The 12,532-nt window shown below is 39.9% G+C and overlaps 2 protein-coding genes across 2 annotated transcripts; one reads left to right on the top strand and one right to left on the bottom strand.

The window, feature by feature from the left end:
• The first annotated feature begins 3,803 nt into the window (after positions 1–3,803).
• Positions 3,804–5,409, top strand: LOC144640510 (adenosine receptor A2b-like). Its single transcript, XM_078499619.1, has 2 exons — positions 3,804–4,324; positions 4,622–5,409. Exons 1-2 carry the CDS (start codon positions 4,014–4,016, stop codon positions 5,214–5,216), a joined length of 906 nt encoding a protein of 301 aa, XP_078355745.1. The 5' UTR covers positions 3,804–4,013; the 3' UTR covers positions 5,217–5,409.
• A 1,711-nt stretch (positions 5,410–7,120) lies between these two features.
• LOC144640509 (uncharacterized) lies at positions 7,121–10,567 on the bottom strand. The gene is made up of 4 exons (XM_078499618.1): positions 10,422–10,567; positions 9,906–10,005; positions 8,166–8,357; positions 7,121–7,523 (listed from the first exon to the last, which is right to left on the bottom strand). Exons 2-4 carry the CDS (start codon positions 9,975–9,977, stop codon positions 7,419–7,421), a joined length of 369 nt encoding a protein of 122 aa, XP_078355744.1. The 5' UTR covers positions 9,978–10,005; positions 10,422–10,567; the 3' UTR covers positions 7,121–7,418.
• Between the last annotated feature and the right edge of the window lie 1,965 nt (positions 10,568–12,532).

Below are 12,532 nucleotides of genomic sequence, written 5' to 3'. Positions count from 1 at the left end.
ACTCTGATTGGTTCGCGGCAATGACTTAAACCCTTTCGCTCCCCATGGAGCATAGGTCCACGGAAACCACTGCTCGCCATCGTGTTCTGTTTTGGGCTAGCCTTTCAATCTGCCTCCAGGTGTAGCCTGCTTTGCTCACCTCGTCATCAACCGTCCTCCTCCAGCTGTTTCTGGGACGGCCTCGGCTCCTCTTCCCCTGTGGGTTCCATCTCAGTGCCTGCTTGGTGACATTGCAGTTTGTTTTCCTGAGGGTGTGCCCAATCCAACCCCACTTTCGCCTTCTTATCTGGATGTTGATCCTTTCCTGCTCAGTTGTTGTCCAAAGCTCTTCATTTGTTATGACCTCTGGCCAGTGGATGCCCATGATGGATCTCAGGCATTTGTTGATAAAGGTCTGCAGTTTGGCGGAGTTCGCTTTTGTTACTCTCCACGTTTCAGAGCCGTAAAGGAGGACTGACTTTACGTTGGTATTAAATAACCGTAGTTTGGTCTTTCTGGAAATCACTTTTGATCTCCAAACAGGTGTCAAGATGGTGAATGCAGTTCTTGCCTTTCCGATCCTCACTCGTATGTCCTGATCAGATCCACCGTCCTTGCTGATGTTACTTCCAAGGTACGCAAAGTCCTCCACCTCGTCGATTTCATCCTCATCTAGTTCTATCCTATCTGCATTCTTGGTGTTAACCCTCATCACCTTCGTCTTGGATTTGCTGATCCTAAGGCCCGTCTGCATTGAGATCTTTGCCAGTCTTGTTAGCTTGGATTGCATGCTCCTGTGGTTATGTGAAAGAAGGGCAATGTCGTCGGCGAAGTCAAGATCTTCTAACCGGGTCGTGAGTGTCCACTGTATGCCATCCTGATGTTTTTCTGTCGTCCTCCGCATTATCCAGTCGATGACAAGCAGGAACAAGAAGGGCGACAGCAAGCAACCCTGGCGCACTCCAGTGAGCATCTCAAACAGTTCTGAAAGAACTCCGTTGTGGATGACTCTACAGGTGCACTTCTCATAGGTCTTCTGTATAAGAGTGATGTATTTCTCTGGGATGCCATAGTGGCGTAGCAGCTTCCACAACACTTCCCTATCAACGCTATCGAATGCCTTCTCATAGTCCACAAAGGTCGCATAAACAGGAGAGTTCCACTCTAAAGACTGTTCCAAGATGATCCTCAGGGTAGCAATTTGATCTGTGCATGACCTATCTTTCCTGAACCCAGCCTGTTCTTCTCTCAACCGTTTGTCCACCTCTACTTTCAACCTCTCCAGAATTATCCTATTCAGTACTTTTCCGGCCGTTGACAGCAGCATGATTCCTCTCCAGTTCTTACATTCCTTCAGATCTCCCTTCTTTGGAAGTTTGATTAGGTAGCCTTCTTTCCAATCATCTGGTATCTCGTTCGTTTCCCAGATCTTGCCAAACAGTTCATACAGCATTTTGGTCGAGGTGTTTAGATCTGCCTTGATGACTTCTGATGGTATGCCATCGGGACCAGCTGCTTTTCCATTCTTCAGTTGTCTGATGGCTCTCTTGATCTCTGCTTCACTTGGCTTACTCTCGCTGACCTGCAAAGGTGTGTTGGCTGGTTGTATGTCAGGCAGCTCGCTTGGCGGAGGTCTATTGAGTAGTTCTTTGAAATGATCTGCCCACCTTTTTCGCTGTTCTTTTTGGTCAGTGAGCAACTCTCCGCTCTTGTCTCTGACAGGTCTTTCCGGGATCTTTCTATCACCTGCCAGTTTCCTTGTGATGGAATATAGCTCTTTTGCATCGCCTCTGCCTGATGCCTCCTCTGCCTGTCGCGCGAGGTCTTCCACAAAGTTCCTTCGGTCGTTTCTGATGCTACGTTTAACTTCCTTGTTGACTTCCGAGTATCTGATGCGAGCTTCTGCTTTCTTAGCTCGTGTTCTGCTGTGATTCAACGTCTCCTTCACCTTCTTCCTGGCTTCTATCTTCTTCAGGGTGTCTAGACTCAAAAAGGTCTTATGCTGTTTGCGCTCTCTTCCCAGCGTTTCCTCACACGTCTCCTTCCATGCATTTTTCATGGCCTGCCACATTTCGTTGACTGTGCTTTGGTTCTCCCTTTCCTCCCGTTCGCGGCAATAGGAAATGATAAAAAACATTCGTGACTTAAGCGTGACGCGTTACTCGACCTTACTCGGAATAATTTTCTTTTGTCCAGTGATTTATAAACACTTCCCTCCCAGTACCTTCTCTTAACTGCATCGAGGCCCGCACTTTCTAACCTGTGGTTACCACTAGTATTTAAATGGTTTCGCCAAGAGGACTGGCGTTTTTAAGTAGAAGCAAAAGGCACCTGGAAATATTAAAACCGAGCTCCAGTTTGCATAACAAGTAAACACCTCAATGAAAATAAGAAACTTGTCATTACCGATTCTAACCGAGGCAACATCAGAAAAAAAATAAAAAAACACTTCTTTCACGTGTACTTTTTTTAATGCATAGCAACTTACAAATATGACAAAAATCTGATTCTCTTGCCTGAAATAAGCAAATAAAGAAATCAAAATTTTTATCGAGGCAAGTGCGGTTCGCTAGCTACGGCCGTGTATGGAAATAAAGTTTCGCCAAAGTTGAAAATACTTAGCTAATATGACATTTGCTTTTTATCAAACATTCTGATCGCGTGTTGCGCTTTCAGAAGTCGGTTGTAAAATTAGTGCTATTTCCCACGACATTTATTCAACACCTACAGTCACGGAGAACTCAGTTGCAGTTAACATAGGCGTACGAGGCGGGGGGGCGAGGGGGGCTGCAGCCCCCCCAGTGCCAAAATTTTTCGGGCAAAATGGTAAGAATTCGGGCAACAAGCCTAGGAAAAAAAATAGAAAATAAGCCGACAAATCTCAACATTATGTTCAAAACGAGTTACATCAACAGAAAAGTATTGGAAATATACCGAACTTTGTGGTTCAAAAGTTATCTGCTTTTGTTTCCTCTCAAACATTGATCACGTTCGATTTTTCTCGCAAATTCTGCGTGATCCCTCAGTTTGTTTCAGTTTCAATCATTTTGAAGGGAGTGAAAATTGGCGAGGGCGACCAGAAGTTAGGATTTTCCATAGCTTGAGTGTTTGCGCATGGTGGATGCAGTGTAAGACCTTGAAACAAAGTCGTTACAAATGCGATGAAGCTAATGCTTTTGACTCAAATGTAAGTTCTAAGGCCTAGCTCAAAACTTTCGACGAAATGTTTTAACTCATTTACCCCTGAATTTCTCACACGCTTTTGTATTTCTCTCAAGTGGATGAAAACAATGTAAAATTGGCTCCCCAAAAATACCTTAATTTTTTTTTTTAACTAGAGTGAATAAATAAAATATTTCCGAAGAAAAATGATTCAGTGCATTGACATCTTCGGGCAATGCCACGAAATTAATTAAGAACTATCGTTTCCTTTAAGCAAGTAGGCAAAGTTTGTACACAATTATTTCAATGAACGTTTTGTTGTCCGTTTTATATGCCTCTTAATTCGGCTTTCGACGCATGTCATTTTTTTTTTCGGGCAGTTAGGTCTCCGCCCCCCTAGATCTGAAGGTGCCCGTACGCCTATGGCAGTTAATCCTATTTCCTTAGCATTATTGCACTGGGTTTATTGTCCTTAAACTATCACCACTTTCAAAGTCAACTTGAAGTTGATAAGAAATCTATGCGGGCAAGTGAAAATAAGGGGCCCCGCAGTTTATGCAAAATCGAACGATTTGTCTTCTGGGGAGAGCAACAGTACCATTTCGAATCCGAAAATCGAAGCCGGAGACTGCAATTCAGGTTTTTTCTGTTTACATGCATATTCAATTGACTTAACACTTTTGTTTGAATTCAGACAGACAGACTACTAAATTTTAATTTTCGGCGATGCATTAAGCACAGATAATTAAAGACAGACGTAAGCGGGAAGTGTTAATTTATTATTTAAGACAGCTTTTGGTAAGCCATCCTGTGCCAAGACAATATTAAGCCTACGGAAAGTTTTCACTGTAGTATTGCTTTCTCTATATAGAATGAATGTAGCTGTCCCGCTCTATTCATCGCTCATCGCTAATTGCGTGTTCAACGCCTTCTCATCCTACACCGCCATCATGTTGAACATTGTCACAATCCACGCGCTTAGGAAAACTTCGTCGTTGCCGAAACATTTAAAGACATTGCTCCTGAGTCTTGCTGTTTCTGATCTTGGTGTTGGTTTACTGGCTCAACCTTTGTACATCGCACTGATGGTCAAGCAGTTACAGCAAAGCGCTGAAGACAGTAGCTTTCGTTCTACGTACACCGCGCTTACCACAATGACAGTTTTATTCGGTTATTATTCAACACATGCGCGCGCTGCCCATATATGGTCAAAATGTTAACGATATCTGTCATCCGTACATAACAGATATCCTGCCATATACGTAGGTTGCGAAGATTCGTCCGAAATCTTGTAAAGCGTTGCATAATTACAGTTTTTCTTTCTGCAAAATGTGTTTCGTTGACAATTTGTTGAATAATAAAACAATTATCCTGCTCAATCTTCCGGAATATCGTCTGATTTTAGCCAACTCGGCCTACGGCCTCGTCGGCTAAGTATCAGGCGATATTCCGCGCGATTTCGCAGGATAATTGTTAATTATGCTTCATTCTTTATTGTTGTGGCCATAAGTGTAGACAGGTTCTTAGCTATTCATCTTCATCTCAGATATCAGGAACTTGTGACTCACAAGCGTGTTGTTGCTGTGGTGATCTTAATATGGGTTTTAAGTGCAGTTCTTTCGTTACTTGGGCTTTGGATCAGGGATATTACTAAGTTAGATATAGTTATAGCTTTTATTTTGGGACTTTGTTTCATTTTCACAACCGTTTTTTATTGCATAATTTATTCAGTTGTGCGACGCCACACAAACCAAATGCAAGCCCTACAAGTACATCAAGAAGCACAGAATGAAGAAATGGAAAATGTTGTAAGGCAGAGAAAATCTGCCGTCAGTACATTCTATGTATATCTCGTGTTTTTGGTTTGCTATTTGCCAGACTATTGCACGTCGGTCGTGCTTCATATTATTTCTGATTCGAGTAGAACTGAATTTACAGATCGTTTGTTTCTGTACACTTTGACGCTGATGTTTCTTAATTCATCTTTAAATCCAGTTATTTACTGTTGGAAGATGAGACACATACGACACGCTATCGTGGACATACTGCGGAATATAATTCCAAGTCAAAACTGAACAAAGCTGTAGTAACAGTAGTGTCGCCCGCTACCAAGGCCTCTCGGAAAGAATCACTTCATTGGTTCTTAAAACAATAGATAACAGGTCATAAAAAACCGCTAGCCCTAGAAAACAGATGAAGTGTTAACAAGAAGAAGTAGTGTCTCAAAAATAAACAAGGCAGTTTGTAAATACATATGCAAGCGTCACCTGTTCGCCATCTTTTCTGAACTAAGAAAATAATTAAAATTTGCATAGTTAAGTAAACGTCATAAAAAACTGATCAAATGCGCTTAAAATTGATAAAAGATAAAAAGTAAAAATGATAACTGACATAGACCAAATTGAAAAACTTAAGAAATAAAAATACGTTAAAACTAGAGAAAAATTGGATGTGACTAATTTGCTTGGACAAACTTTTTCCAAAGATTTGGCGCAGCTGATTAAAAAAGCTCTAGTATAGCTCCCAGAGTTAAAATCTAGCATATAAAGGCATTGATCAGATCTTAGCTTATACTTAGTTGAGCCGGGTTTACACCGTCAATTTTGTATGTGACGAATGTATTTGATTGTGTAGATGACACAACAATTGTTCGTCAGCAGTCCAAAGTTTAGTGCGCTAGTAATGACCCTGATCTGAACATCAGACATACGCATAGAGATACGCGCGCACAGTGGTCAGTGGGAGTTTGGAGATTGGGGACCACATATGCTGACGAAATATGTGCCACATTTTATGTAACAACTTTTATTTGCCCCATAAAAGCTAACACACCAGCTTGTTAACAAATATATTTGTCAAATTAAAATTGACAATTTTTTTTCATCTACACGAAATGAATTAAAAGTTTCCCATAAAAATTGCCACACAAAATTGCTCGTGATTCCGCAGACATTGCTTCAATTACAATCTTAGGTCTTTTCAATGTATTTTAAGCATATTAAAATGATCTTGACGTTTCACTTATCAGTAACGTTAACTATTGCGACTGATGAACGCAGTCACTCTAAGAAATGGTGAGTGCGAAATTCCTTGTGGACGTTAAGGAAGGGGGCAGGCGGGGGGTGGAGGTGCGAGGGGTCTGACCTAAACCTCCAAACTTGTCGACGCCCCCTTACATGAACCTCTTTGTTAGTTTTGTCTTTCTTGTATGTAGAAAAATGTTAATCACTAAGACGGTTACTTTAAAAGATTCGCGCGCGAAGAGAAAGAAGGATAAATGGTAATCACATTGCGTTTTGCTCACATTAGTGACGACTACTTCACAGCTCATAAAATTGCTGACAGCGAGGGAGTCAGTCACTTGTTTCGTTGTTGGTAATCTTCTTGAACAAGTATCAAACCTCTCCAAGAGTCATTTAGTAAATGCAGTTGCCGTGCGTTATTCTACCAGTAAGCCTCGACACAGCTAGTGCTAAAACACTTCGTTTTCCACACTCCCCCTTCCCTCGGTAAAACACTTTGAACTTGCCATTTTCTAACATTGACAGAGAAAAAGGGTGTGTTGGTAAGGGTTTGGCAGATCCTGAGTAGGAGTTACATTGTATCAGAATATCTTCTTAATAATTCATCAAGTTAAAACAAAGAAAATCATGGCCGTGAAGGAGGTTTGGCGACCCCGGTCTACCCCATTTCCCCGCTTATTGCGAAGTTTTTGTTTCGATTGAGAAGATAATAATATGAAACACTCAAACAGTGTTTCGTCGGCTATCCAAACACCTCGAATTTGTCAAAAACACTCCGCTGCATGTCGTATTTTTAACTCTCTTCCCAGTGTTTGGATATCCCAGGCCGGCCTTCCCGATGAAACACTGCCTCTCGTGTTTGATATATTACTTCAAGTTTTTACACGTGTTTCAAATAAATTGACGAGGCTTGTAGGACAAACTGCGCATTATTAAAAACAAAACTTCAAGAAGTATTTCCCTTGATGCCAGTCTTTATTTGATTTCCCACAAGGCTAGCAGCCTTTCCATAGTCGTGCAGTGCATTTAGAAATTGAAAAATAAAATAAAAATAAATGTTGCATGAAAGGAGGTATTTTACAATGTACAGTACCGTGTTATTATAAATAACTAAACTTAAAGCAAAAACTTTGTTCTCGTTTTACGATGGTACAGTACCAGCTGTTGAGACCAATATAAAAACTATTTAATTCATTCTAAAGTTTAACATAAAATGTTTCTAGACAGACCTTTAAATAAAAATAATCTTTACTTTTAGCTATAGAACATTTCCTTTAATTGTTTCATAGTATCTTCTGGCGAGGTTACTTTATGGCCTGTGGTCCGCTCGTCCATGTAGATTTCAAAGTCATTTCCTCCCTGAAGTAAGTAGAAAAAGAGAACAGTTTTATTACAAAACGAGCGCACTTGACTTTCTCGCACACTAATTGTGATTAAATATCAAATTATGAAATGAATTTGTAGGACGAAAGTTATGTATATAAATTCTGGACTTAAAGGGATGCAGGCGGTATTAGTAATTAAGGTTTTTAAAAGCTTATGGCGATGTGTTCTGTATCATTGCCATCCAGTGACATTTTTAATAACGTTTGACATCTTCAACTGATGACTTCAAATAGCTTACATTCAATTTGGTCAATTAACTACCTTAATCCCATCCAGATTTGCATGGTAGTTTGACTGAAAATAGCATAAAGCAGGTCAAAAGTAAGCCTGTTGCATTGCCACATTGAACAAAGTGTAATAACGAATGTAAAAGAAAAAACTCTGAGTTCCCAACAGGAGTCAAATTCATGACTTTTGGTACACTAGTCTGATGCTGGGCACATTGAGCTACAGGGAGACTCATCATTACTAGGTTCATAAGAAAACGAAATAAGATGGACAGTTGGGGCTGGTCCCGAAAGGTGTCCGTCTTAGAGAGAGTTGACTGTAAATGATAGTTTTATTTATTACGTATCAATGACTCAGTGACTTCATTAGATAAGAGGTTAGAGGTACCTGATAGCATTTATCACCAAAGAAATGGATTTCCTTGTACCCATCTTTTTCAACATGTCTCAGGCAATATGTTTTGTCCCAGCCTTTTGGGAAGACGTCAAAACTTATTTGACCACCTATGCTTAGCTGTAGTCCATAATCAGCAAATTTTTCTCTCAAAATTGACACAAATTTGTCTCTAACTTTGTGAACCTGTGGAAAAACACACCACAAGGCAATTAATATAAAAATAATTAATACTCTTCAAAATGAGCTACTCTCTTTTTGTGGGCTCAAGTCTTTCTCCCCCACAAGAAATACATGTACAGATTCAACCTAAAAAAAATCCTACTGACACATACTGGGCTTGAAAACTACAGTACTTAAGCACTTAAATTTTGTTTTCCTTGGGCAGTTGTACATTTGTATGCTTGTCTTAGCTTTCTCTTTTTACAATTTAGCTGGCAAGTAATTTGCCTTTTGCCTGCCTTTATTTAAAAACACGATTTGGATAAAAGCTAACAGCTTGTGGGGTCGTATAAATTAAAAGTATTAAAAGTTAAAAATATTTAAACTTATAAAACTATTTACATTTGAATTAATTTAAAAACTAGCACTAAAAGTAGGTAAAATCTTTTTGTTTAAAGTTAGTGGTTGACACAGATAAAACTTTAAAATTGAAATCAATAAAAACATCCAAAGTTTTAAGCATGCAGACGAGGTCCTTTCGACGTGTCACATATGCCAGATCCTTATGTTTTGTTGATAGCGTGTTCCAGAGCACGGATCCTCGGTATGCTAAGGAGTCTTTCATGTATCGCGTGTTGAAATGCGGCACTATCAAAGATTTGCGTGCCCTAGTTGAGATCATATGATCTCGCTTGACAATAATGCATCTACTTAAGATGGTGGGTAATGTGTCATTATACATGTATGCATTTTGCACGAGCTTCAACACGGCGAATTTGTAATGGAAATTAATATTTGTCCACGCAGACTGTTCTAGTACTTCGATAGAAGCCATATCTAGAAGCCTGGGTCCTTGCCCATCAGACACCAATGCAGTGTCTCTGAATAGCTGCTGCTTGTGTTTTAATTTTTGCACAGAAGTCACAACCACCCAGTGACACTGCATGGATCTCTGCAGAGTACACTATACAGATGTATATCTCCTTTTTTCTTTTCTTGTTTTAAAAACTGTATGTGTATGATATGTTTTCTGGGGTCATCAAGTACGAAAGAGGTGCAAAGAGAGACATTTGTCTGCTTAGGCCAAGAAATATTGAACTCTTTCAGCCCCAAGCGGAAATTATAGTGGTTTTCTTTTGTTTTGAGAATTTGGTAGAACATGTACATCAAGACAAAATTTTCTAGTTAAAAAGGTCTTGTGGTCTTAATTGTATGGCTAGATGCAAAGAATGGCTGGGTGCAAGAGACTCAATCACAGTAGCCAAAATGGTGTTCCCTAATAGTGCAAAAACGTTTCCACAACAACAGAATACATATTTTAGGAACACCAATATGGCTGCAGGTTTGTAATGTCAAAATGTGTTGTTCCAGAAAATATCCATTCCCCTCCCACGGAAAGTTTTTGGTTTGAATCCCTCCCACCCCTCTGAAAATAGTTTAGCTCCATACTTTCCTTTAAATATTTTGGCTTTTGAGACCCCCCACCCCCTCAGAATTTCCAATGATCTTCCGTGGGGTGGGAATGGATTTTTTTCTGGAACTGCACAATAACTGACAGTTCCCTTTACACACTTTGTCATACTCAAAGAATGCAATCCTCTCCTCTTGTGTGCAGTTTCGTCCAATAGGTGAAACATTTAACATGCCATTTCTGAACTCAATAAAGGTTCCTCTGAAGGATAACAAAACAGACTGAAATTAGACTGTTGGTTAGCCACAAGTTAATGAAATGCAAACACACAAAAAAGCATAGAATGTAATGGAACCAAAAAACACCTTTGGTGTTTTTCATAATAAATAATTATAATGGGTGGTCAGCTCTTTAAGATATAACATGTGCTGTGATTGTCTTACTGTCAGGGCCATATTTTCCTGTAATGTCCAGTGTGGCATAGAATCACATAGTAAACTTCTTACATTCGATAACTCCCACAAGCTTGGGTGCATATCACCATTGATCTTTTTTGTACAGACAGGGCAACACGAGGTCCATACCAGAAAGACCCCAAGCAATATTCAAAATTGTGTCTCAAATAAACTGCACAAGTACTGTACATGTCCCATATGTGTATAATTTATTAAGTATACCTCTTCACAGGAATGTCCAAGTCGGCAATATATTTCAAGCAAAAGTTGATGAAAGTCTTGAGCTTTTCTTCACCAACAAAGGATTTGATGCTCTTTGAACAAATAACAAAACATATTAACTCAATATTACTGCATAATTATTTAAATGTATATTTATACAAAATTGGTTGGAGAAATCAGAAAGGGGAAGGAAGTAAACTTGCACTTGTTCAACTGAGTGATGCAAATCTGTGGGAAATGACTTGTGGTTTGAGTTGTTGAGAGGTATGAGAAATTAGGGTCCACTGTACATTCTAGACATCTGGCATAGACCCAAGTACAGGTAACACACTCTACCTCCCCGTCCCCCACCCTCCCTCAAAAGACAAACACACTTCTCCATAAGTATAGTAAGATTAATTTTAACCTGAGTAATGATCCCAGACACATATACTGTGTACAGTTACAGTTATCAGGATAGCATTTTTTCTGAACTTGCTCGCCTTCATACATTGTATAAAGAGGCTATGAAGTTAGATCGTGGACAAAATGTTCGACTCGTCGTTTCGTTATTGCGTTTCGTCATTTCGGCACGCCGATACTTCTATTCGAGTCGTCGTTTTCTGGGTTCGACTCGTCGAAATGCAAGTTCGTTTCGGCGTTTTTCGGGGGTCGACCCGTCGTCTCCTGAGTTCGACTCGTCGTCTTGTCTGTTCGACTCGTCGGCTGACCTATTCGACTCGTCGTTTTTGCATAGTTGGTCGTTATACCGTTTCGTCGTTTCGACTCGTCGACTTTGGCAGGATATAATTCGTTACAAAATATATGAAGTAATACTTGATTCTATGCGCCAATACATGAAGTCGGAACGCGGAACGGCGGAACGAGAATCGGCGTATCGATTTTTTTTAAATAACTAAATTAATTTATTGTTATGAACAAAATTAAATTAATAAATTTTCACTTTGCAGACCTGCAGACAGCAGTACCTGGAACCAATTTTTCTTTCTTCGCAATATCGGTATATCTGGTATATGGCTTATTTGATCTCTAGACTTACGTAAAACGGGGTAAAACTAGGCAAAGAAACAAAGAAGCAAACCAACAGCCCAACAGGGCTTAACTTCGGCCATCGGACAAGAAACGTCTCTTTCCATGTGGTATCAGTAAGAGCGCGTAAATGACGTAAATCAGTGCATAAAAGTTAAGACCAGTTTTGGCAGGAAAGTACCAAGTTTTCAAAAAGATCCATTTAAACCAGGTATTTCTTTTTCTCTATCTGCATGACTTTTATAACCCTTTGTCTCGTCTGACACTGACAGCACAAGGATAGGACTGGTTTTCGTCTGATCGCTAAAGTTAAGCCCTGTTGGGTGACCAACTGAAAATACCCCTTGTTGTGGGCTTTTCGTTTTCTTTCTGCTTCAGAAAGTTCTTTCGTCGAAGCGATAAAAGAATTAGACTAGTAATACGTGACTCGCACGGCCTCGCGAAGCTCTGGGTTATTGTTGCCTAGTAACGGACAAAATACAGCAGACAGAATAGAAACAGAAACTGAACAACAACGAACTGCACGATTAGAGAGACTTCGACAAAATACAGCAGACAGAATACAAACAGAAACTGAACAACAACGAACTGCACGATTACAGAGACTTGGACAAAATACCGCGGACAGAATACAAACAGAAACTGAACAACAATGAACTGCACGATTACAGAGACTTCGACAAAATACAGCAGACAGAATACAAACAGAAACTGAACAACAACGAACTGCACGATTACAGACACAGCAGTTTATAGCCTGAATAGGTTTTGAGGGAGTATTATGTGGAAATCAGTGTTATTTTAATCCGAAAAGAAAAACGATAAAAATAAAAGGCTCAGAATTCGAACCCACAAAAAAAAAAATAATAGTAAAAAAAAAAAAAAAAAAAAAAAAAAAAACCCTAGCCGGATTCGAACCCCCGCCCTCAGTCCCGAAGATCTGATTTCAAGTTCGACGCCTCACACCATTAGGCCACCAGCGCGCGGCTGTGTGACGTCATTTCCGCCAGACACCAAGCTCACAAATATATATGACCGTAAACTCCACACGAGATTTCATCCCGCCTGAGCCCTTTGAGGGA

The sequence above is a fragment of the Oculina patagonica genome, unplaced genomic scaffold (genome assembly GCF_052425735.1).
Source record: "Oculina patagonica isolate OP01 unplaced genomic scaffold, crgOcupat unplaced319, whole genome shotgun sequence".
NCBI classification, from domain to species: domain Eukaryota; kingdom Metazoa; phylum Cnidaria; class Anthozoa; order Scleractinia; family Oculinidae; genus Oculina; species Oculina patagonica.
This window is presented reverse-complemented; position numbering and strand designations above follow the sequence as displayed.